This window comes from Bombina bombina, chromosome 1 (assembly GCF_027579735.1).
Source record: "Bombina bombina isolate aBomBom1 chromosome 1, aBomBom1.pri, whole genome shotgun sequence".
Classification (NCBI taxonomy): domain Eukaryota; kingdom Metazoa; phylum Chordata; class Amphibia; order Anura; family Bombinatoridae; genus Bombina; species Bombina bombina.
In genome coordinates, this window is record NC_069499.1 from 993,148,953 (window position 1) to 993,176,564 (window position 27,612).

The 27,612-nt window shown below is 38.1% G+C and overlaps 1 protein-coding gene across 3 annotated transcripts; it reads right to left on the reverse strand.

Moving 5' to 3' along the window:
* TPD52L2 (TPD52 like 2) lies at nucleotides 1-27,478 on the reverse strand. 3 transcript variants are annotated; one of them, XM_053711744.1, is made up of 8 exons: nucleotides 27,382-27,478; nucleotides 23,458-23,612; nucleotides 21,705-21,853; nucleotides 18,669-18,728; nucleotides 16,870-16,971; nucleotides 2,926-2,967; nucleotides 2,750-2,798; nucleotides 1-2,610 (listed from the first exon to the last, which is right to left on the reverse strand). In XM_053711744.1, exons 1-8 carry the CDS (start codon nucleotides 27,398-27,400, stop codon nucleotides 2,533-2,535), a joined length of 654 nt encoding a protein of 217 aa, XP_053567719.1. In that variant the 5' UTR covers nucleotides 27,401-27,478; the 3' UTR covers nucleotides 1-2,532. The 3 variants fall into 3 exon arrangements, with proteins under 3 accessions (XP_053567719.1, XP_053567776.1, XP_053567820.1); XM_053711801.1 differs by having other exon boundaries at nucleotides 23,458-23,585; nucleotides 27,382-27,471; XM_053711845.1 differs by lacking the exon at nucleotides 2,926-2,967 and having other exon boundaries at nucleotides 27,382-27,415.
* Nucleotides 27,479-27,612: the final 134 nt, after the last annotated feature.

Sequence of the window (27,612 nt, forward strand, 5' to 3'; positions counted from 1 at the left end):
TTATATTAAATGCTTTATTGAATCCAACTTGCACAAGGTGAGAGGCACTGTGTGTCCCATGTTCACTCGTATCCCACATCAGGGACATACGAGTGCAAAAACACTACCCTTAGCCAATATTTTGGAGAGCAGGCACCTTGGCAGGACGAGTAACAATAGAGAATTAGTCTTCATGAATGACCTAATGCAGTCCCTATAAGACCTGATGGGACACAGGGAGATCCCAGCACCTCTAGCCATATATAGTTTGGTTATATGATGCACAGTGATCAACGTCTCACAATATGTATAACAGCAAGCAAAAATGACACAGAGATGGAAGAGCAGCACAACAGGTTCTAGGTCATGATTAAGTTACACTTTTGTCAACAATCTTTGCTACCTGAGAAGACAGGCTTATAAAGTAAGGGGGAAACTTTTGGTAAAAAAATGAAAAGCCTATGACATTACAGAGAGGACACCCCTACCATAGTGAAAAGAGAGGGAAGACAGGCTGTTGTAGTGTAAACTGAGGAAGTAAATGAATCTCTGTGGAAAGTGAGCACATGAAACAATCTGTGTGGCAAACAGAGGAAAGAGGACTGTGTGAGGTGGGAGAAGAAGCCTCTCTATGGAGAGACAGACCACATAGACTGGAAGAAAAAGAAAACAAAAAACTACCCTTTATGTTAGTAAGGAAAAACACACCCCTTATATGGGAGACAGGATTGGTGTGCTGGTAAAGACTGGACTTTTTTGGAAGGAAGGACCGCTCCCTCTAGTAGAAAGAAATTACAATCTGTTCACTCATACTTTAGATGATAATACACCAGCCTGATTACAAGTGTGCTGTCTCATGTCACAGATGTATCTCAGCAGCATGTAACCATTTAGGACAATACAAATGTTACAAGCAAAACCAGCCTGCAGAAAATGCTTACACAACTGTATAGGTAAATACACACACACAAACACACAATTTATACATATGTGTCTCTCTCTCTCTTTGTGATTTAATGCTGGCTACAGGCACAGCCAAAAGGAGAAAAGATGCAGCAATTTAGTTTACACAAAGAGAAGACAGAAAGTACAGGGTGACTGCGCCACACACACACACACAATTTATACATATGTGTCTCTCTGTGTTTTAATGCTGGCTACAGGCACAGCCAAAAGGAGAAAAGATGCAGCAATTTAGTTTACACAAAGAGAAGACAGAAAGTACAGGGTGACTGCGCCAGCTTTGTTTTCCTGCAAAGACACCATGAAACATTCTCTAGGTCAGCAGGGAACAAATGCCACCCTGCAAGGACACAGGTAGTGCATACATAAAAGGAACTGTAAAGTTTAAAGGGAAAACAAATGCACATGTAAATGCTATGCCCAAAGAGTCTGCTGTATATTTGCAGCATTTGAGCAAGACTCTAACAAGCCATTAGTAAATGTCCCACTGCGTTTCTGCTCTAATCTCAGAAACTGGATGAGGATTCCTTTGCACCAAAGGTATTAGCTGCAACCATAAAAAGCACATTAGTATGGTCTAAACTCTAAATAGATTTCTTAGCCCCTAAAGTGATATAGCAGTGAAAAAAACCCAAAACAGATTGTATATGAAAACAGTAAACCATGGCGTGATTTGCAACAAAGGAAATGATGTGGCTATGGAAAAAAAGCACAGATCTGGTTAGTAAAATGAGTTATGTAGAAAGGGAGATCTCCAATAGCGACACCCCATAGTTCAGTATAAAAACAAAACTTTATTAGACAACTACTAAAATCCAAAATGACTTACATTAGCTATTCAGGATTATACTATGAAGTGCCCACTTTTGGAGACATCACTGACATATACTGGATGGCTAAGTAAAAGGCTTTCTTTCTTTTCCAGAAAAAAATAATAATAATAATAATAATAATAATATTAATAGATGTTTTTGTCTGATAACATTCCTTATAGCATTCAATGTTTATTCCTAGATATTTCATCTGGTTTATTAGCTGCATACATGAAAAAATCCAAATGCAAAGCAGATGTGCACTATGCATCACAGAAAAAAAATATATATATATGTGCACATAAATCAGGCACTGTGGCGTTAACCACTTATTTGCCACAGCAGCTAGCTAGGCATTGCAGCACTGTGGGGATGTCACACAATTCCTGCACCAAATGAGCAAACTGAAGCAAAAGCAGACTAAAGTTTAGGGAATACAGACATCCTGAATCCTCTCTGCAGTTGCTGATCATACTGTTCCACTACAACAACCAGCAAGACAGGTGGCTAAGTCTGAAAACTTGTCTAACTACCAATCTCAGACATTTGCTGCACCTGAGAATTTCTGCATGTAAAGGACTCACTAACAAGACCTTTAGGAAAGTAAAGCATAAAATTATGAGTGTAGTTCTCTCTTATGAGTGGTGGGGGAGGTAGCTCAACGGAATGTACATATTGCTAGAGGGGTTAGTTAGTGTTAATTTCTGGCTGCTTGCAGAGTTGTGGGGTGAGGACACAACAGGAGAGAAAGGGGTAAACTTTGGATATACAGGTCACTCTAGAAGGGAGCAGTATCCTGTGAGTTGCTGTCAGGAGACTGCAAATTCTTGCTGCCATTTTCATCACCACCTCTGATCTGGAAAAAAAGAAAATGGAATGGCTCAATGCACAGATATAAAAACTCATGTAAGTAAAAAAAAAAAAAATATTGCCACTTTAAACTGCACATGATGAGAAACAAAAGTTCTTTAGGCCTAACCATTATTTGCTCTTACCTTTATTGACCCAACACGGTCCTCAAACGATTTAAAGGTGGGCGAGTTCCTAGGGAAAGAAGGGCAAAGTAAGGATGTGCACCACAGGAGTAGAGCCTGTCTCCTACAAAGACACAAACAAGGACTGGATCCTTCCTACACCCCTGACATAGTGAGCAAACCCGGCTATACATTACCTCATAGCTGGCATGCTTATGGAGTGGCGTATGGAGTATCCACTGCTCGGGTAGCGTGTGAAGCAGAAAACCAGAATTAGCAAACACAGAGCATTGCACAACAAAAGCAACATGTAACATGACAGGAAAGGGGAGGTGTTGCCACAGCAAGCTGTGTGAAGGAGGTAGTGTGTCCTGATTAGAGAATAGTAGAGAGAAAAGTGAGCCCCGGCAGAAGAAAATGAAAGGGAAGGAAAATGAGCAGGCAGGAGAGAGAGAAGGAGCACTGGCAGAGGAAATGAGCAGGCAGGAGAGAGAGAAGGAGCACTGGCAGAGGAAATGAGCAGGCAGGACAGAGAGAAGGAGCACTGGCAGAGGAAATGAGCAGGCAGGACAGAGAGAAGGAGCACTGGCAGAGGAAATGAGCAGGCAGGACAGAGAGAAGGAGCACTGGCAGAGGAAATGAGCAGGCAGAAGAGAGAAGAAACACTGGCAGAGGAAATGAGCAGACAGGAGAGAGAAGGAGCACTGGCAGAGGAAATGAGCAGACAGGAGAGAGAAGAAACACTGGCAGAGGAAATGAGCAGACAGGAGAGAGAAGGAGCACTGGCAGAGGAAATGAGCAGACAGGAGAGAGAAGAAACACTGGCAGAGGAAACGAGCAGGCAGAAGAGAGAAGAAACACTGGCAGAGGAAACGAGCAGGCAGAAGAGAGAAGAAACACTGGCAGAGGAAACGAGCAGGCAGGAGAGAGAAGAAACACTGGCAGAGGAAATGAGCAGGCAGAAGAGAGAAGAAACACTGGCAGAGGAAATGAGCAGACAGGAGAGAGAAGGAGCACTGGCAGAGGAAATGAGCAGACAGGAGAGAGAAGAAACACTGGCAGAGGAAACGAGCAGGCAGAAGAGAGAAGAAACACTGGCAGAGGAAACGAGCAGGCAGAAGAGAGAAGAAACACTGGCAGAGGAAATGAGCAGGCAGAAGAGAGAAGAAACACTGGCAGAGGAAACGAGCAGGCAGAAGAGAGAAAAGAAGCACTGGCAGAAGAGAGAAGAAACACTGGCAGAGGAAATGAGCAGACAGGAGAGAAAAGGAGCACTGGCAGAGGAAATGAGCAGACAGGAGAGAGAAGAAACACTGGCAGAGGAAATGAGCAGGCAGAAGAGAGAAGAAACACTGGCAGAGGAAATGAGCAGGCAGAAGAGAGAAGAAACACTGGCAGAAGAAATGAGCAGGCAGAAGAGAGAAGAAACACTGGCAGAGGAAATGAACAGGCAGGAGAGAGAGAGAAGGAGCACTGGCAGAGGAAATGAGCAGGCAGGAAAGAGAAGGGGCGCTGGCAAAGGAAATGAGCAGGCAGGAGAAAGAAGAAATGCTGGCAGAGGAAATGAGCAGGCAGGAGAAAGAAGAAATGCTGGCAGAGGAAATGAGCAGGCAGAAGAGAGAGGAGCACTGGCAGAGGAAATGAGCAGGCAGGAGAGAGAAGGAGCGCTGACAGAGGAAATGAGCAGGCAGGAGAGAGAAGGAGCACTGGCAGAGGAAATGAGAAGGAAGCAAATGAGAATGAGCACTGGCAGAGGAAATGAGAAGGAAGGAAATGAGAAGGCAGGAGAGAGAAGTAATGAGGAACGACAGAGAAGGCAAGAAAGGAACTGCCAAGAATCAAGCACCATTAAAGGGACAGTCTACACCAGAATTTAGACAGATAATCCCTTAATTACCTATTCCCCAGTTTTTCATAACCAGCTGTTATATAAATATATTTTTTACCTCTGTGATTACCTTGAATCTAAGTCTCTGCAAACTGCCACTTATCTCAGTGCTTTTGACAGACATGCAGTTTAGCCAATCAGTGCAGACTCCTAAACTCCACGGGAGTGAGCACAATGTTATCTATGTGACACACATGAACTAGTACTGTCTAACTGTGAAAAACTTTCAAAATGCTCTGAGCTAAAAGGCGGTTTTCAACGGTTTAGAAATCAGTTTGGGCATACCTACGTTTAGCTTTTTTTTAAAAAAACGCCAAGGGAATCTGAATCAAGAAAGTTTCATTTTAACTAGACTGTCCCTTTAAGCTCAGAAAAGCTGTTGGGACAGAAATGAACAGTTTAGCAAATTAGTAGGAGAGGGGGTGCTTGAGTATGGATAGCACAGGTAAAGACTAATAGAAAAGGAAACATGCAGGTAAATTCTATGGGATAGGGAACATGAAGGGCATAACAGAGAAGTTCAGGGATACAAACAGGAAGTGAGCAAGAAGGGTACAGAAGTAACACAACAACACTACACACAGAGAAAGCAGGACCACTGAGTCAGCAGCAGCTCAGTTTTATAGGAGTGAAAGAGTTTTATTATTTGGTAATGGTTTGTTTTAAATAATCCATGTGTAGGTAATGGTGGATGGTAGACTTTGCTGTGAGGTCTAGGAAATTGCAACTTAAATTTAACAAGTGTATAGTGCGAGGCCGTCTCTGACCTATGTAAGGACAACTGAGCTGGTTAACTCTATAGAACCAACTGCTCAAATCCCATTTCACAGCTAAGCAACATTAGCACAATAGACACACAATATATCTAAAACAGAAGCAGACGTATAAAGAGGCAGAGTTACAGGGCCAGACAACAGGGAACCTGAATGCTAAACTAGTTTACTGAAACAAAACATTATTGTGCAACAAACAGATAGCTGCACCAAGAACTGCAAGGAACATATGGAGAATTATGAGAGAGAAAAACCCTGTGTGTTTAATGTGCACAGTGCTACATGTAACAGTGTTTGTCTATGTAACATGTTATTTGGAAATAAGTGACACTAGAAAACTGCACTGTTTATATGGAACATACTATTTGGGTGTAAGTGTGGAGTGATACTATAGAGGTGCATTATGCTTATATGGAACATTAATATGATACATGCAGAGCACTGTACATCTACTGCTTTTTGTATAATGCGTGAGGGAAAATGTGTATACTGTATATTGCGTCTGGGTGCAGGGGAAGTGGTGCAGAGCTGTGTAACATACAGTACTGAATGCTGTTTGTTGTGTTTTGCTAATAAGGTTTGTAAAAGTAACAAGCATGACAAGGAATAAAATGCTACTTTTATGAGTAATGTGCAGAGCATCTGCAGTCTGTGTGGAATGTGCTACAGCTACTGAGTCCAGTACTATTTTGGGTATACGTATAATGTGGACAGTGCTTTGAGCCTAGCTTTTTATACTCATTGCGTCTCACAGCATGAGAATGTATGCTCTGTAAGGAATCAGACACACATGGAAAGTGGGGCTCTTACCTAAAAGATTGAGAAAAAGGGAGAGCCCTGTAAGGGATGCGGAGAGGAGGGAGGAAACGGGAATCAGAACACCATGCAGTACTCGCCTTTACCTCTACATGTGGCTCAGACATGTTAATATAAACTGTACTTATCTTCAGATGCAACCAGCTTCAGTGATACCAAAATCAAACTACATTCTACATCTAGGTTTAAAAATGAACTGTTGCTCTGGAAAGAAAATATGACAGTACCAATGCCGAGGAATAAAATATAAAAACACAAAAAGGCAGGAACTAAAGTTTGTGTTTCTATAGAAACAAAACAGGCATGAGATGGAAGGGCAGTAGTTGCTGAGATTCTTACCCCACTCAAAAGCAGAGTAGTAGCAGCAGTATGGCAGAGTTGCAGTATGGACAATATTCAATTTATTTTAGCATGACTGGAATATCAGGTTTTATTTTGGGGGAAATATATGGTTTAGATCAGTAAAATGCTCAAAACATATCTGAGAAAGTATTATTTACAATGCACATAAGATTAATCTGGTTAAACCAAGCAGCAGACATAAATTTACAGTATATTGACCATACTTTTGAATATCTTTTGGAAAGCTAGAAGAATCTGCAGTTTTTTAATACTAACAAAAATTAGTTGGATAATACCAATCAGTTATCAATATTAGACTGCCAACTGTATTAAGTCAATTTTGTTAAATGGTTCCTCACAGCTTAAACATTAACAAAGTGGTTGGCACTCAATAGCAAACTGTTGCTGTGTGTTTGCTAATACAATGTATTTAACCATGCAGTAAGAGCATAACATGTCTTATCGTGCATACAGATGTGTGTGTCTGTTTATGTTTAACATTTCATGTTTCTCCAAGTTAATCTGTCACATTTTACTCCTCAACAAATATTGTCAGGGCCTAAGTTTTGTAGTTTTTCGTCTGCACACACTTTCCCTAAATATATATTACATTTTTAAGGCAATTGATAAAAATGTAAATCTTCTTGCGCATATTCAGCAAATTATCTTTCCTTCCTTATACGATAGAAGCAATTACCAAATGAGTGCAGCTCTGCCTTCCGTCTAAAGTGCATAAACATGCAACATCCACCCACATTTTGAAAAGATACATCTGACTGGCTCTAGTGTGTAATTCTTTACACCTAGATTACGAGTTTTGCGGCAACAGGGGTGCGGTGCTAACGAGCAGTTTATGCTCACCTACAAACAACGCTGGTATTACGGGTTTTTTTTTAAACCCGGCATCACCACCTACCTACACTTATTAACCCCTAATCTGCCTCCCCCAACGTTGCCGCCACTATAATAAATATATTAACCCCTAAACCTAAGTCTAACCTTAACACCCCCCTAACTTAAATATAATTTAAAATAAATCTAAATAAAATTAATACAATTAAATAAATTAATCATATCATAATAATAATCATATTGTAGCTATCTCAGGGTTTATTTTACAGGCACATTTGTATTTATTTTAACTAGGTACAATAGTTATTAAATAGTTATTAACTATTTAATTACTACCTAGTTAAAATAAAGACAAATTTACCTGTAAAATAAACCCTAACCTAAGTTACAATTACACCTAACACTACACTATCATTAAATGAATTACCTAAACTAACTACAATTAAATTAAATAAACTAAAGTACGAAAAACAAACACTAAATTACAAAAAATAATAAAATAATTACAATTTTTTTAAACTAATTACACCTAATCTAATCCCCCTAATAAAATAAAAAAGCCCCCCAAAATAATAAAAATCCCTGCCCTATACTAAATTACAAATAGCCCTTAAAAGGCCTTTTGCGGGGCATTGCCCCAAAGCAATCAGCTCTTTTACCTGTAGAAAAAAAAAATACAATACCCCCCAACATTAAAACCCACCACCCAACCCTACTCTTAAACCCACCCAATCCCCCCTTAATAAAACCTAACACTAACCCCCTGAAGATCACCCTACCTTGAGACGTCTTCACCCAACTGGGCAGAAGTGGTCCTCCAGAGGAGCAGAAGTCTTCATCCAGGCGGCATCTTCTATCTTCATCCATCCGGAGCGGGTCCATCTTCAAGCCAGCCGACGCGGAGCATCCTCTTCCAACAACATCCAAATGAAGAATGAAGATTCCTTTAAATGACGTCACCCAAGATGGCGTCCCTTGAATTCCGATTGGCTGATAGGATTCTACCAGCCAATCTGAATTAAGGTAGGAAAAATCCTATTGGCTGATGCAATCACCCAATAGGATTGAGCTAATCAGCTAATAGAATGCAAGCTCAATCCTATTGGTTGATTGCATCAGCCAATAAGATTTTTCCTACCTTAATTCCGATTGGCTGATAGAATCCTATCAGCCAATCGGAATTCAAGGGACGCCATCTTGGATGACGTCATTTAAAGGAACCTTCATTCTTCATTTGGATGTCTTGGAAGATGATGCTCCTCGTCGGCTGGCTTGAAGATGGACCCGCTCCGGATGGATGGATGGATGAAGATAGAAGATGCCGCCTGGATGAACACTTCTGCCCGTCTGGAGGTCCTCTTCTGCCCGGATCGGATGAAGACTTCTGCCCCTCTGGAGGACCACTTCTGCCCGGTTGGGTGAAGACGTCTCAAGGTAGGGTGATCTTCAGGGGGTTAGTGTTAGGTTTTATTAAGGGGGGATTGGGTGGGTTGTAATGTTGGGGGGGGTATTGTATTTTTTTTTTTTTTTTACACAGGTAAAGAGGCAAATACTTTGGGGATTTTTATTATTTTGGGGGGCTTTTTTATTTTATTAGGGGGATTAGATTAGGTGTAATTAGTTTAAAAAATTTGTAATTATTTTATTATTTTTAGTAATTTAGTGGAGTTTTTTTTCGTACTTTAGTTTATTTAATTTAATTGTATTTAATTGTAGTTAGTTTAGGTAATTAATTTAATGATAGTGTAGTGTTAGGTGTAATTGTAACTTAGGTTAGGGTTTATTTTACAGGTAAATTTGTCTTTATTTTAACTAGGTAGTAATTAAATAGTTAATAACTAATTAATAACTATTGTACCTAGTTAAAATAAATACAAACTTGCCTGTAAAATAAAAATAAACCCTGAGATAGCTACAATGTAACTATTAGTTATATTGTAGCTAGCTTAGGGTTTATTTTATAGCTAAGTATTTAGTTTTAAATAGGAATAATTTATTTAATAATAGTAATTTTAGTTAGATTTATTTTAAATTATATTTAAGTTAGGGGGGGTAAGATTTAGGGTTAGACTTAGGTTTAGGGGTTAATAACTTTAATATAGTGGCGGCGACGTTGTGGGCGGCAGATTAGGGGTTAATAAATGTAGGTAGGTGTCAGCGATGTTAGGGACAGCAGATTAGGGGTTAATAAAATTTAACTAGTGTTTGCGAGACGGCAGTACGGTGGTTTAGGGGTTAATACATTTATTATAGTGGCGGCGATCTCCGGTTCGGCAGATTAGGTGTTAAAAATGTTATTATAGTGTTTGCGATGTGGGGGGGCCTCGGTTTAGGGGTTATTAGGTAGTTTATGGGTGTTCGTGTACTTTGTAGCACTTTAGTTAAGAGTTTTATGTTACGGCGTTAGCCCATAAAACTCTTAACTACTGACTTTTAAATGCGGTACGAGTCTTGACAGGAGAGGGTCTACCGCTCACTTCTTCCAAGACTCGTAATACCGGCGTTAGGCAAATCCCATTGAAAAGATAGGATACGCAATTGACGTAAGGGGATTTGCGGTATGCTCGAGTCGCAGAAAAAAAAAAAAAAACGTGAAAGTGAGCGGTACACCTGTACCTGCCAGACTCGTAATACCAGCGGGCGTAAAAAGCAGCGTTGGGACCTCTCAACGTTGCTTTTTAAGGCTAACACAAGACTCGTAATATAGCCGTTAGTTTGTAACAGCAAAAACAAACAATCACATAAAAAAGTAACATTTGTGGTAGAAGAAAATAAAAGGATATGTATTTCCTCCTTTACTTGTTACACATGACAAATTATCAAAAGAGGTACATCAGACCGGTATCAAAACCACTCAGATAGGTATGAAATAACTGGAACTAAACTCACACACACAAAACATTGTTTACTACAGGGCAATCTTCACTAAAATGTTTCTGCTAAAGGACTTAACAACCAAAGAGCACATAAAGGAGGGCTGTAAACAGGCTGCCTACATAAAGGGATAGGAAAGTCAAAAATAAACTTGCATGATTCAGATAGAGCATGTCATTTTAAGACACTTAAATTCACTTCTATTTTAAAATGTGCTTGGTATTCCTTTCTTTGCACACATTTGTCTCTTGTGATTGGCTAACAAGCTGTGTTCAGCTAGCTGACAGTAGTGCAATCCTGTTCATCAACAAAGGATAACAAGAAAATTAAGTAAATTTTATAATAGAAGTAAAATTGGAAAATTGTTTCAAATTGTATGCTCTAGCCAAATCATGAAAGAAAATGTTGGGTTTTCCTTTCCCTTTAAAGTCTAAAATTGATCCATTTTCATTTTCTGCCATAACGCATCCAACAAAGTCCGGTTGCTCCATCTTACATAAATCACCATGTCAATATCCCAGCAAGAATCATCGCTCCTTACATTTTCCAGAGATACAATCCAAGTACTTTCTATCTTTAGATTGATTACAACTTTTAGTGCATGAAGAAGTTGTACTTTTCCAGAAATCAAACAAGCAAAAAATAAAAAGGAAGAAAAACTTCCTATCCTATGTGACATCTGATTTCCATTTCCGACAACTATGGAATTGGTTCCAAAACAATCAAAGTTGCAGTAAGAGTGGTTAAAATCAAATCTGTTGCAAATTAAAAACTTAATTCCTACATACATTATCTGGACCAGTGGAGAAACAAAAGGGTGCCTAATAAAATAGCCAGAACTACATCAATGGAGTGGACATACACTAAATAATATGACATAAATAAGAAATCAGTAATCAATATTTAAAGGAACAGTAAACTGAATTTTCACTCACAGCGAATTGTTAAATTAGATAAGTTTTATATAAATATACATCATCTCATTCAATTTATTTAAAAACAAACAAACATTTTACTTAACATATATAATAATCACAAGCTTGCAAGAAATCTTGTTGTGACATTTGATCAAGACAGCTTCCTAAAAAAAGGGGTGAATCTTTCAGTGTACTACTCTAATAAAAGCATTCATGATAATGAGCCTTTGCATATTTATTTTTATGCATGCTCGCTCCCGGACACAATCGGGCTAGTAAAATAAAGGTGCAATCCCACAATGAGTGCACTGTAACTACCTTAGTGCTCAGTGTTTCACTGCAGGCAGCATATACGTTGTTTATCCAAGCCTGGATAGGACATTTTCCCCATCACAAACTGCATTCCAAAAGAAGCACAATGTGACCTCACACCTCAAATCAAAGCATTTGCAGTTAATTGGGGGGCAAGCAGAGCCATTTCCCTGCAACCTGACAGTATAGATAGCCTAAACACAAAATGTATAGCACTTTAAAGTATCCTCTAATTCGTACAACTACTGAATAATACTTATATCACCAGCATAAGTAAAGTAACACATCTACTTCCATATAAAGTTCCATTTGATTGTAAGTAGTGGCAAGATCAGACTGTAAATAACTGCTGATCCATCCCCACAACAGACGCTAGGACCACAGGAGAGTGAGCAACCATGACAGGCTCTAAAACCCTCCTCTTCTCTCATCGATCCAATTGTAAGGCTACGCTGTACAATCCTCCTTCTGTCAATCTCATCAGTAAGATACCTCTGTGCCGGAACCCAGAACTATAGCTGGAATCACAAAATGTACAACAAACAGCACCAGCAAGCTCAAAAAGAGGGCACCTATATTAAAAGGGACAGTATACACCAATTTTAATTTAACTGCATGTATGTAATAGACACTACTATAAAGAAGAATATGCACAGATACCGATATAAAAATCCAGTATAAAACCTTTGAAAAGCTTCCAGTTTAGTACTGTTCACGAGGTTAGGCTGGGGCACCCAGTGAAAAGGGCTGGAAAAACAGTAACAGGCCGACACTCCTCCACTCCCCCATTCCCCTCATATGAAAAGACCCATTACACAACCAGGAGTCTGTAGACATCAGTATCCATCTAAAACTTTGGGGCTTGGTTGAGTCTAAAAATCAGCACAATGTTATTTAAAAATAATCAAAACTATACATTTTTACAAAAAACACCCCTAGATGGGATATGTAAATGGATCACCTACAAAACATTTATGCAAAGAAAAATTTAGTGTACAATGTCCCTTTAAAGATATGGAATACAATATAAAAAAACAAAACAAAAAAAACAATTCCATGATAGATAAGATTGTTCTGCTCATCATCCCACATTCATCACCCTAACTACCATTACACAGTTTTTATTGCTAAAAGCAGCATATAGTATATATGTATACATAGACAATGGTATTGACGCCAATGTTAAACACACATGTTCCAGTATAACTGACTTAAGTGTTTAACGCACTGCTCATGCGCAAGGACCCCTGCATGTTTACGGCAAAATCACCCAGGTAGCCGTCCGTGATAGGATCTATATAATGAATATCACATAGGACTTGTTAATCATTAAACACTAATTTTTTGACGGCTTGATCAACGGAGGTCACTATGGGACCCGGGGGACATTATCCTAAAGCGGTCCTCGCGTAAAGAACTGGAGGCTAACCGTTGACAGAATAAAGTCTAAATTTGGAGATCCACTTAGCAAACTCAAGGTGGTGGGTATGGGTAACAGTTTATAGTTTAATGTTGAGCACGCTAGCTTATTTGCAGCCTGTGTTATACTCATAATCCGAGATTGAAATGTCATATTCTATCTTTAGTACTTTTAAGACATGTATTCAAATACTAACAGATTTATATAGCACAGATTTTTCATAATCAATAGATAATGAGTCATTAAATCGGATTATGTATGCTAATCAACCTCTTTAACACAAGTTTTATAAACTATAGCTATAAGTTTAAACACCTCCTATTAGGTTTTAGCGATGCAATGGAAAGTTCATAGCCTTGTATCTTAAATTCCCCCTACCTCATATTAGAGTTTATACATTTGGCTTCTTACCACCAACACCTATTTTAACATAATAGAATTGTAATATATATCTCTTAAGTACTGCAACAGATGGTTTTACTTTATGTTTTCTATCTGTGGGTATCTCCATATTTCATACGCCCTTACAACTTCCTAGACCAATATATCAGTAACAGCAACATAAATCTTTATACTGCGCTTCTAACCTACTGCAGGTAAACGTAATATTAGTGGGCAAAACTCCTCACTGTCCAGTATGCACACAAAGCCTGTCCATGCTGTTAGCGGCCGAAGCAGCAGGTCTGGCTCTATCTATTTTATGAATGTGTGGTGAGGAACATATGAGCACCTCTGATGATTTTAAATTAGTATAATGCCTATCTCAGTAAGTTCATGGTCACTAACAGCTACACTAGGGATCATAAGTTGGAAATAGAGACCCATTCCTTTAAGTAATGCCAGATATGTATATATTTTATCTTTTAAATTTATGACACTAAGCAGGTCTACCAAATCATCAACTGCTAATTCCACATAGCATAGCTAACTGTAAATATGCATTATGCACACCATATCTTCATACTGGTCTCAATATTAGTCAGCTCCCTACAATAATGGCTATTTTGGGTTACTAATTAAACCATACTAATATTTCAAAGGTCCAAAAGTGATCTTTTGTATCACTAGCTTTCCTCCCCAGAGTCAAATTCATTCGTTAGGGTCTACGAGTGGCTCTAGAAAACTTTGAAGGAACTTGTATAATAATAAAAAAAGAAGTTTCATTGCTGTTTAGTTAATGTTTGCATTGCATTTTACATTATCTAGAACATTAGATTTATTGTGACATAAAGTTGGAAAAGCCATATCTGTGAACAATGTAACAATGCAAAACAAACAAAGTACAGGAGCACCGGTAATCAAAAAAAGACAGCTTTATTCCCAAATCTTGGATGCACATAAAAGAAGTGTAGCAAATGACAACAAAGGAGGGATGCAGGACGCGTTTCGGCATTGATGTACAATGCAATAATACATGATTAACCATGCATCATTTATGTTGTATGCTTGTTATTGTTGTACTTATTAAAAACCTCAATAAAAAAAAAAAAAAAACATTCATTTTAATTTTGTAATAAATATTGGAGAGAAAAAATAGAAGCTAATTGATACTTTTATTATTCATATTAAAACGTTTGCTACACTGCAAAAACATGTTTTTACTGTCTCTTTAAGAACGGAATGAAAATAAAGGGAGGGCAGATTAAATAAATAAATAAAAAAAAAAAAAAAAAAAAAAAAAAAAGGAAGCAACTCCTCTTGACTTGCCAGGGCTTTTACAGTTCATCTTGTTCTAAAAGTTTTCAATTTTAAGAGGAATATTAACATCAATCTTGGGTAACTATGGAAGGCAAAAAACATGGCATTCTATACTTATCTTACTTGACCTGTCTGCTGCCTTTGACGCTGTTGACCATCCCCTCCTCCTATGGACTCTTAGCTCCCTTGGTCTCTGTGACATTGCCCTCTGCTGGATCCACTCTTATCTCTCTAATAGGTCCTTTTCTGTCTCATTTGCTGGCAACTCCTCCTCGCCATTGCCTCTGTCTGTTGGAGTGCCTCAAGGCTCTGTTCTAGGCCCTCTACTCTTCTCTATTTATACTTTCTCACTGGGTAAACTTATCAGTATCTATGGCTTCAACTATCACCTCTATGCTGATGATACTTAGAGCTACCTACCCACCCCTGCACTCTCTCCTTATGTCCTTTCCCACATCAGCGACTGCTTATCTGGCATTTCTTCCTGGATGGCCTCTCACCACCTAAAAATCCACATGTCCAAGACTGAGCTTCTTCTAATCCCCCCCCCCATCTAATTCTACTCCAGTTTCTAACTTTGCTATCACTGTTGGTGACACCACTATCTCCCATCACCCCAAGTCCACTGCCGAGGAGTTACACTTGACTCCAATCTGACTTTCATACCCCACATCCAATTGCTCTCTTCATCCTGTCGCAACCACCTGCGCAATATCTCCAAAATTCATCCTTTTCTGAGTACTGAAACTACTAAACAGCTAATCCATTCCCTAGTAATTTTCCGGCTTGACTACTGTAACAACCTACTAACTGGTCTACCTCCCGCCTCTCCCCCCCTTCAATCCATCCTAAATGCCTCTGCTAGGCTAATCCACCTCTCCTGACGCTCTGTATCCACTGTACCCCTCTGTGAGTCCCTTCACTGTCTCCCCATTCACAGCAGAATTAAATTCAAAATTCACACTCTGACCTACAAAGCCCTTACCAATGCAGCCCCCCCTACCTGTCCTCATCAACAAATATACTCCAGCCTGTCCTCTAAGATCCAACAACGATCTACTCCTTGCATCTTCTACCATCACCTCCTCCTATGCTAGACTACAGGACTTCTCTCATGCAGCACCAACCCTCTGAAACGCACTTCCTCGAGCTGTCAGACTTTCTCCCAAACGCTCCTCCTTTAAACACTCCCTAAAGACCTTCTTGTTCAGGGAAGCCTATCACCAAATCAGTAACTAATTAATTCCACTTGCCTAATAGTTGCCCTCATCTAACTCCACACTAACATCATTCCCACCTTTGCAGTCCCCACCTCCTGTTTCTCACCCTCCTATCCTTTTAGATTGTAAGTTCCCACGGGAACAGGGCTCCCAATTCCCCTTGTATTTGTTAAATTTTGTCTGGTGTCTCATGTTGTACTGTCCTTTTATCTTTGTTACCCATAGATAGCGCTGCAGAATCTGTTGGCGCTTTATAAATAAAGAATAATAATAACAATAATATGATGCTTCAGTGAACACTCATATATACCTTACAACATATCAGTAAAACAGTTTAAGAAACAAAAGCAAAGAAAACGTTCTCTGTGCTTCCTAATACAAAAGGGAAGCATCACCCTCCCTATTAGTTCACAATTTCATTAGTAAATTTCCCCAGCAAAGTGCCATGGAAATGTAACACCCAAACGAGACTCACTATATTGAGATTTGTCGCCTCTTCTTTGGCATCTACGTTGCCTATATGACTTCATACATGAAACAATACTACCGTAAAACAGGAATGTCAAACATATAAGATATAGTTTAAATTAGAAAAAAAGTACTGATTCATTTTCTAACAGGGCAATGGAAAACTGATGTAGGTAATCTCTACAAGACCAAGCAAAAAATAATTCATAAATAACGAGAGAGCCCATTTAACACCCTGTCCAGATGACAGAAAGAAAAAGAATGAGACAGCAGCTATTTAAACTTTGAGTGTGGATGTATGATCTTGCATATCAGACTGTGGGTAAAGCTAAGCTCATTTGGTAAATGTTTTATAGCGCATAGGGATATAAAAGTTACAGAGTGTTTGGCGAGGGTACGCACAGGACTAGACAAGAGAAAATAATTTAGTGACATGGGTAAATTAACTCTTCCTCCCCATGGTATCAGTGATGTTTCAGGAACACTAGTCAGATGTCGATCCAAACACTGTAGAGAAAAAAATTGTAACAAGTAAAATCCCAGGTGTGAAAGCCGTCTTACCTCATGTCACCAAGCTTCCGAGAAATAGCAGTGCCAACATTGGACAGAGCCGCAGAGGTTTTTTGGCCGGCCTGGGAAAGTGTCTCTTGTGTCTTCTTGTATCTGTGAGATATAGACAGCAGAAAGCATATGGAATGTATAAAATAACACAAAAAAGAAATGACAATGTGGTGTGTACATATAAGTACACATATTAAGATGTAATTAGTATGGGTGCAATCATAAGAGTAGGCAAATGCCTCAACCCTGCCAGCATTTACACTTCTAAACTTTGATTCCTGAGAATAGTCAGTAAAGGAACGCATAACACAGCCCAAATGAAATCTAAAAATGGATCAGACTCCTCATTTGAAAATAAAGAAACAAAATGGATGTCATGTGGTCCGTTTAAAAATAAATTTCCTAACTCAATGGATTCTGGTTTAATTAAGTGTAGAGGAGCTCTGCAGCAGTGCTTCTCTCTCTTAAAAATACACCTATGGAACCCTTCATTTATAGGGGAGCACAACTCTGTGGACATTATCATAATTTATATGTATAGAGCCACAAAATTCTGTAGCACTAGGTACAGAGATAGGGGAGTTTGACAAACATTTGTGATAAGATACAAAAACATAAGACTAATCAAATCTAGTACAGAAGGAGAAAGGTCCTGCTCCGGAGAGCTTACAGTCCACAGGTTGATGGTGCATAGACAGAAGGTTGGGGTAGCTTGTCACATGGATTGTAATTGCAGCAGTGAGACAAGGAAGTTCAAGATTTATTTTGGGTAGGATGAAAAACCAGAGGATATCAATGTATTACATACTGCTTGTATAACTCAATATACTTAGAACCTACACACATGCTGCAACTACAAGATGGCCTGACAATATAAAGTGGATGGGTAAATTAAAGGTTTTTCTCTCATGATTCAGATAGATGATACAAAATTTAAAAAAAAAAAAGGAGAGAGATATTTCTATTTACTTCTTATATCACATTTGCTTCGTTGAAGAGATATCCAGATAGGTAAAGTTCACATCTGCAGCAGTACATAGCAGGAAACGTGCTGCCATCTAGTGCTTCTTCTAATGTATAACATTCTTGCAAAACTGCTGCCATATAATGCTGCAGACACGTGCACTCTCCTGAAGTAAATTGCAAAAGGTGTTTAAAATTGTATGTGAAAAATGAAAGAAAATAAGTGTTTGATCTCCCTTTAAAGGAATAAAAGGTGCAGAAGGTTTCACCTTTCTCTTTCACACACAAAAAAAAATCCATAGATCCATAAGACACCACATTTCAAAGAGGAGAGTCTCCTATTTCAAAATGAGAGAGAACTTGGTTTTCTAGATTTCACATGCTCAATAAAAATAATGAATACACACACACACACACAGTATCAAGGTTAGAGAAATAAAACAGAGTGTTTTGGAAATCAGGCTATGTTCTCTAATTAAAATACACAAACAAACAGTTTAATGCTCCCTAAAAAAACACACACAAAAACACACACACACACACAACAGAAACTTGCAATTCTTCTTTCAAAGGATAAGTCACATAACCCTCCAGACATCGTTTGGGCAATAAAAAACGAGTTATTTAGCTTTCTCTTGCTTTAGAGGTATTAAAAATAAAAAAATCACATCTCACACACAAAAAATAACAGTGACACCACACAGGTGTCACTCATCTCACATGTAAGCAGAGCTCACATAATAATATTTCTGGCATACACAAAGCTCACATCAAGCTTCTGTGGCACACAGGTCACACGCTCCCTGATTAGTTGGAACAGGAAGGCAAAGACTCACACATCTGACTGGGTCACTTTGTCGTTCCACTCTCCAAGCTTCTCTGAAGTTTTAACATAACTGGAATAAAACAAATAAAGGTTTACTGCATTCTAGTTTTAGAGGAATTAACAGTATTTAAGTCCCCTTGCTTTCTTCTGTTTTATCATTTGGTAAGGGGGTGTACTGTACCTCAGAAGCACTGTAATGCTTACACATCCTATAACCAAGGAGATCACAGAATTCCAGCTTTCTTTTCTCCGCCTCTGTTATAATATATGTGATCAGGGCAATGTTAACCCTCATAAAATCCATCCCCTTTGCTTCCTTCATTCTACAGTCTAAGAGAACACATTACTAAGGTTCCTCAAACTCTATTGTACAATATAGGGAATCAGAGCATTGTAACATATAAACTGCGCCCCCCCCCACAACATTTGCTACTATGAAACTAAATCTGGTTAGCGAAAGCTAAGACTTATTTATGTTATCACAGAATATGGTTATCATCCTCATTATCTACAATAATTACATTTAAAGATGCGATTACAGACTGCAAAAGTTACAAGATACTATTCAGATGTCACCTAACAAGATATGGGGAACAAAGGCAAATAAAGGTGATCAATTTCAATCAAATCAAAGAACTCCTTGTCGACTAATAGTTAAATGCATTTAAATGGCAATATAACAAACATGGTAAAAATCCAGGCAAAAATACCCTAAAAGATAACAAACATAGTAAAAACGGACTTCCCAACAATAGTTGGTGAACCGACAGACAACTATCATGCATTCATTATATAAAACAGAGTCCTTGAATCAAAACTCAATGCTCAATGTTGTGACTGCTGAAATGCGAAAAAGCACTCAATACTGATCAACAGAGGAATGCTTGGCAGAATTACTGCCTAAAATCTATTCACACCTCCTGCTCTTGTATTTTTCTCCTATAACATAGGGGGAGCTGCAACCCCACACTATTTGAACACGAGAAGTGGACCGAGCGCTACACCCAGGGCCTTAAGCTTACTAACTATATAGCCTCCTAGTAGGCTAACAATACAAAAGTTAAAATGGGGAGAGAGTAAGCGCTAAAAAGCTTAAAAGGCTAGTAAAAGGTACATTTTAATACATATAAAAATTTACAAATGGCAATCAGACGCATGGATCCATGTCTGACTTAACAAAAAAATATATATATATATATAATAAACAAATCTAAAAATATCTAAAAATATCCAATGGAGTATAGCATGTAACACTGACTTAGTGAGCCAGTGATGAGGAGTTAGAAGGACATGTACATTCAATAATATAAACAACCTAAGTGAGTGATTGAGTGCACACAATAGCTTTCAACAAAGAAAAATAGCATTCACAAAAAAGAAAAATAGCATTCACAAAAAATAGTGTTCACAAAAATTGGCGTACATAAAAAATGTTCAAAGGTTCAACCGGTTATATGTAAGTGAATCCAGTAGTGTTTCCTCCAAAGTGACGTGTAGAAATATAACGTGAAGTCAATAATAGAAGAATGTAAACGTTGAGTGGGTCAAATTATTGTGGTTCAGCTGCTAAATTAAAAAATTGTAAATCCGTGAGGTGTATAAAAATAAAAATAACTTGTGAAAAAATCCACGTGGAAAACTTGAATTCAAATGATAAACAAAGGTCAAAAATCAAAAGACAAAAATAGAAAATCAGTGATAATATTAAAAAGCACTAAAGATCTAGTGAAAACAAATCCTTAATTCAGACGTTAAAAATCCTTTGTAAGATCCATAACAAACAAATACATCGATAAAATACCTAAAAGGGAACAAAAGAGAAACAAATAGTGCAACACTGTATATGATATAGAATATAGGTAATTAAAACCAAGCTCACCAGTATGCCAACGCGTTTCGGCCTAGACTAGGCCTTTCTCAAGACTATACTGTATCAGAAAAAATGGCGCCAAAACAGCACCAATCATTTCAACACTGACCCTACTTAAAGCTCCCAGATTTTCTGATACAGTATAGTCTTGAGAAAGGCCTAGTCTAGGCCGAAACGCGTTGGCATACTGGTGAGCTTGGTTTTAATTACCTATATTATATATCATATACAGTGTTGCACTATTTGTTTCTCTTTTGTTCCCTTTTAGGTATTTTATCGATGTATTTGTTTGTTATGGATCTTACCAAGGATTTTTAACGTCTGAATTAAGGATTTGTTTTCACTAGATCTTTAGTGCTTTTTAATATTATCACTGATTTTCTATTTTTGTCTTTTGATTTTTGACCTTTGTTTATCATTTGAATTCAAGTTTTCCACAAGTTATTTTTATACACCTCACGGATTTACAATTTTTTAATTTAGCAGCTGAACCACAATAATTTGACCCACTCAACGTTTACATTCTACTATTATTGACTTCACGTTATATTTCTACACGTCACTTTGGAGGAAACACTACTGGATTCACTTACATATAACCGGTTGAACATTTGAACATTTTTTATGTACGCCAATTTTTGTGAACACTATTTTTTGTGAATGCTATTTTTCTTTTTTGTGAATGCTATTTTTCTTTGTTGAAAGCTATTGTGTGCACTCAATCACTCACTTAGGTTGTTTATATTATTGAATGTACATGTCCTTCTAACTCCTCATCACTGGCTCACTAAGTCAGCGTCACATGCTATACTCCATTGGATATTTTTAGATTTGTTTATTATATATATATATATATTTTTTTTTTTGTTAAGTCAGACATGGATCCATGCGTCTGATTGCCATTTGTAAATTTTTATATGTATTAAAATGTACCTTTTACTAGCCTTTTAAGCTTTTTAGCGCTTACTCTCTCCCCATTTTAACCCCACACTATTTACAAAATGAGAATGCAGAGGGCTGTAATTCCGCTACTGCCTCAACTAAATACAGATGTTTATGTCCGCTATCCTTATTTAGGGGGAGGCACAGAACAGTAACTTTCCACTAACTTACTTCACATTCTATCCTCTTACAAAAAAAATAAATTAAAAAAAAAATTAGAGTGTAAACACTCACGCTGTGGACATCTGGACCTCCTGCAGACTCCTGGAGAGGTTTAACTTCAGCTGATTAAGAGGGGTCTGTCCCAAATTCCTCTTCAGCTCAGTGGCACGCCTCTCCTTGGCAGCAAGGACTTGCCGTAAAGTGAGAATCTCATCCTCCAGCTGCAAAAAAAAAAAAAAAAAAAGGTGAGATCAGAGCTACTGCCAAATTTGTTACAGCTATTTAATGATGCTTCCTGAATCATTGATTACCTTTGCATTTTGGGTAGTAAAGAAAACAAGAAAATCCATTACAGCTATTTTAGCTGTACACAAACTACAAACTCTGCTCTGTGTCTGTCTTCCCAGCCACTTCACTGGGTGTCCCAGCCAGCCTCATCAAAAGTGCTAAACTGGGAGCTTCTAAGTAAGTTTTTAAAAGGTTTTATACTGGAAATTTAGATCAGCATCTGTGCATATTCTTCTATATAGTAGGGTCTATTACATGCATTTAGATTAAAATTGGTGTACACTGTCCCTTTAAACAATTCACAGTAGCAAACCGTTTTTAAAATAAAAACGAGAAATACAGAACCTAATATTGTGCTAGCATATATGTCTGCACCAGGGAAATTGGCAAGAAAAGATAGTCTCTCACACTGTTACGCGGGGGCCCCATGTAGAATGACAAACTTATATTGTTAGAATCAAAGTTATATAAAATTTTCTATGATATCAGATTTCTGAACCAAACCTCCTTCCAGAGGGGCCAGGGAAATACCACCCCTCTCTTTTATGACATGTCATAAAGCTCTGAATCCTTGGCTGAAATTATAGCACACCTTATAACTTATGCATTGTATATCTAGTTCATATACACAGATAGTCAATTCCTCTGATGTCATGAGAATTATTTTGATACCAAAAATGACATGTCCAGCAGAAGAGATGTCTGAAAGACCTAATATTCATAAAATCTTATTCTAATTTGATCCAACAATAACCCTTAAAGGGACATTAAACACTTTGAGATGGTAATATAAAATGATAAATTGTATATATAAAACAACTCTGCAATATACTTTCATTATTTATTTTGTACTCTTTGCCTGTAATTCCATCCTGAAATTGTGAGCTTTTCAGTTACTGTTAGAAATGGAAGTGTAGAACACTGTTAAATCCAGCACAACCATTGGCTGCACATTCTAGTGACCTATTTATAACTGTCCCTAATTGGCCACAGCAGAGAAGGTAACACAAGTTACAACATGGGAGCTCCCAGTGTTTTATAGACACTAAAACTTTACACTTATTTTGTCACTTTTTAAACAACTAATGAAACTTTAAAAAATACATCTACATGTTAGTCATGGACTAATCTTTTCTTTGAATGCATCATTCTATCTAGCATGTATTTAGTGTTTAATGTCCCTTTAACTGACCTCAGCTCTCTCTCTGGGTAAAGGGGAATGATTTTTATCATGAACATCTCTGAATTAAAAAAAAAAGAAATCACTCTGTGTTAAGTTGGGGCAATAAACTGATCTTAAGCAATAAAGTTTCTCTAGGAGCCTTACAGATATTTATGATGGGGCTTTGGCATTCTAAGATAAAAACACAGGGACACATTTCCTCTGAGAATTTTTTTTTTTAGCACACAAGGTAAAAATAAAGTTGCTTAAAATTGCATGTATCTGAATCCTGAAAGAAAAAAATGGTGTTTCATATCCCTTTAACTGCTGTTCACTCTTGGTTCAAAATCTACACATATGAAAGAAAACCATTACCTTGATAAGCTCAAGCCGCAATTCTTCTGCCTCAGCCTCTGTTAAACCCTCAGGGAGTTCTGCTCCAGCAGCATCAGCCGGTACTCGCACACCCACTGGGACGTCTGTCATTGTATCGGTCATCAAACCTTTGTTGGGAGAGTTAAGGTTGATATCTGTCAAATAGGAGGGTGAGGAGAGTCAGAGGGGAGGAAGCAAGCGATTAGGGACCTGGTTAGGGTGTACAAGGGTATTATGAAGCACTGAAATGAGCAAGAGATGCGTTCACGTGTGTAAAGGAAACGTTAAAACAAGACAAAATTAAATCTCAGAGGAATAACTAGTGGGAGACTGGGAGAAGGGAAAAAAGAGAAAAGTTTGCAGTAGGGAGAGGTAAATGAGGGTTGATGGAGGGTAAGAGGTTGGAACATTGATAGGTGGATACAGAGGGAAGAGTGTAACCAAAAAGAATGGAAAGAGTGCACAAAGAGCACAAGGGGGTGCAAAGAAGAGGATTTAAGGGTGGCAGAGTACGGAAGTGTAAGAAAAGTGCACACAAATGAAGAGAAGCAGGGAAGCGGTGATAGGAAATAAAAATCAATAAACTAAATTTTAAAAAAATGTTCTGTGAAAGTTCCTTTTTCTCATAACAACAAAGTTCACTACCAATGCATGAAGCAAACATGGAAATTTTTAAATTAGTAAGTTATGGGAAACCCTACTGCTATAAAGTACTACTGCCACACTAACAGCTTTCCTCCATATATGTAACTCAAAGTTTATTTCTTTCCCCACCAATGTATGTACTTTTAAACTCTAGTAAGGCATGGCCCATTTCTCCTAAATGGGTTCTTAAAGCAACCCTCATCCAGTATTTATACCCCCACAAACCATGTATCATTCAGGTTACTTATTACACTATTTACAATTGTATCACTAATAGGGCTGCACAATTAACCGTTGCGATTTAAAAATCGCAAGAGTATGCAATTTTTTAGCCCCGTCCAGAAGTGACATCACTCGCCCCATGTGAACAGGCTTTGGATTGCAACACAACACATCCAGCAGCAACTGAAGAGAAGCCGGTTTCTACGTCACAGCTGGGAGCCTGAGCCGCCTCCATGGAGATCCGACACAAAGGGAGCGATAGAGAAGCCGGCGTTAGGGCACAGGTAAAGGCCGCTGCTTGCTCGGAGGGAATCTACATCTAATAGTCAAGTTGCAGCTGGTATCGCCTGACTAAACGTTTGTCTGCACATTGCGGCTGTAGAGAGCAGGAGGAGATAAGATGGCGGATGACCCGAGTGCTGCAGATAGGAACATGGAGATATGGAAGATCAAGAAGTTGATCAAAAGCTTGGAAGCAGCCAGAGGGTAAGCAAGGCAGTGCGACATGTATTAGGTGTCGGGGACGGTTTTATATACATCTGGTAGTGAGTTTATCCACCAGCTAGCACGTTTGCCTATAAGGTTTAGCAGCCCTACTTCAGGCTAGAAGAGGCCACAGGCTGCGGCGGCGTAAGGATTATTACTATGGTAGAGGACCGTGAACGTTAAATGTGGGATCAGATAGAGTCATGTCTATCTACAATATAACTGTTGGTACTTGCCCAGTTAGGTGCAAGGCCTACTTAGAGTGGTTTCTCCTTCTGGAGTAATTTGCTAAACTCTTGTATCTTCATTTAGGCTTGATATATTTTTATTTTGAATCACCATAGAACTGGGTTGCTTTCAAATTAACACTCATTTATATTTTTGTGACAGTTCCATTATTTTTAATATTGTTATTGCTTATTTACTTTTGTGATCCATCACATATAGGATGTCATAAGTATATTAAATTATTTATCTAGATGCACTTTTATTTAGGTAATTTGAATATATATATATATATATATATATATATATATATATATATATATATATATATATATATATATATATAAAATTTTATATTTTTGGGGAGTTATATTTTATTTAAACTAGTTTTGTTGTGTGTATTTTAATGCTCTCAGCCTGTATTGGTCAATGAGAAACATGTACATTAAGATTCTGTAGTGTTAAATAAATGTTTTAATGAAAAATTAAGGTGTTATGGTAATTTATAAGAAAATAGCTATTAAATCGCAATTTTCTTATTTTAAAAATAAATTTAAAAAAAAAAAAAAAAAAAAAAAAGGATTCCCCTCCCCCAGATATCGCCCAGCCCTAATCGCTAATAATTAATATAATATTCCTAACCTCAGAGAAGGCTGATAGTATGTGAGGAAACCAAATACGGAAATGATGCATATAATTTTCCCAAAGAAATACACAGATAAAATACATAGCTTTCCATTGCCCAGGGAACTCATATGACCTCAAATATGCCCAAGGTACATTAACACACCACAAATGTGACCCAGACATAATGCTGTTGGTATAATTGAATACATTTTGAAACATCCAAAAGTGACCAAACTCAGACATCCCCAAAATATAATTAGATACCAAATTGTGATCAAATAAAAAAGTGACAGATAAACCAACAAACCCCTAATTTGATAAACATCAACTGACACTTCTGTAACACACAGATGTTGATAATCTCAAACAAACTAAAATAACCTTGGTGCAAAAGACACAGACAGCCCCAGTGTGTTACAAATGTGGCAACCCTCACGCAATGTGACACCAAGTTATAATAGAGGGAATATGACAGATAACCATTAACATATCACAAGAAAAACTGAAAATCAGTTTAATACACACACTAAAATGAAGAAATGTAAAAGTAGCATAGCAACAACACATACCTGTAAAATGGACATTATTACCACCTATACAGCACATTAACAACTGATCTGACAATGAAACCATTAACTGGACATCAAACATAATGACATATCCTCCAAGGTAACGGACCTCAAACACAAAAACACATCCAAGGTAAGGGACTCACTAGACACTCAGTACTGTGACAAGGGCACACATCCACATTGCAATAAATGCAGACAAGAAAATTAATTATGCCACAAACACCTTAGGAGCTAGACAAGGATGTTTGCATATAGATAATACAATATAAAAAAACTAATCAAAAGTAAAATTATACGAGTTGTAGCTAACATGATTTGCTAAGACCTGCACACAATGACCACTGATACCTCAAACAAGAAAACTGCACTATCACTCAAAATAAGGCTTATATTCATCACCACACCCATGGGCAGACATAGCCACATAACCAAGATGCTCCAGATAAACCTGCTAGTGACATGATATCCAGCACACAATGAGAGAATAACTAAGACAACTAGGAAAGCCTGAGTGTGGCAGACAAGACTCGGTGACAGACTAAAATCAGTGTGACAGTAACACACACAATGACGCCCTCTAGGTAACACACATATGTGCTACGGACAATGACCATTGTGCTACAGGCATCGATGATACAATGTCACCTACGTGACACCCACTGCAGCCTCAATGTGTTTATGTGACAGTGATATTCACAATATTATGGTTAGGCATTCCAATGGAACAACACCATGTAAGCATCATGCAATACTAACACTCTCCTAGAATGACACACCTATGCCAACTGATATGACACTGAAAGCTGACATATGTAAAAAGTCACATTTCATGTACTACACAAATATGAAAACGGACACATCTGACATAACACTCAGGGATGACTTTACGTGACACTGATATGTAAATACACCAAGGCTCCTAAATAGAAACTCGCATGTGGTACTGACATCCATACTGTAACAGTGACTCACATCCGATGTGACATTTACACATACACCCATGCTATGTGATATTGACATCTGTCTTTTTTGACAATGACGCACGACATTAACGAGATGAGAGTCACACCGACCTCGCTTATATACAACTAACACTTCCAATATAACGCAAACACCCCCAGTTTATAGCATGTCACAACTCCCTCACCCTGCCCGCTGGGTTCCATATCTCCGTTGACCGGAAGTTGTCGCGTATCAGTAGGCGGTACCAGAGCTCAGCTGGCAAGTGACGTTGATGTTGTCGCAACTGTTCTGCGTGTTCTATTGTCGGAAGAGAAGTGCGCAATGATGGTCACGTGACGCGCTTAGCGTGTCATAAATCCTATGCTGAATGATGTCACTCTCAAAGCTACTTTATGTTGCGTACTGTTATGCGAAT

Coding starts and splice junctions, on each gene's coding strand:
- TPD52L2 (XM_053711744.1), bottom strand. Junction 21,854..23,457: donor TGCGGCTTGAGCTTATCAAG/GTAATGGTTTTC, acceptor TTTTTTTTGCAG/CTGGAGGATGAGATTCTCAC. Junction 2,799..2,925: donor ATAAGCATGCCAGCTATGAG/GTAATGTATAGC, acceptor TTCTTTCCCTAG/GAACTCGCCCACCTTTAAAT.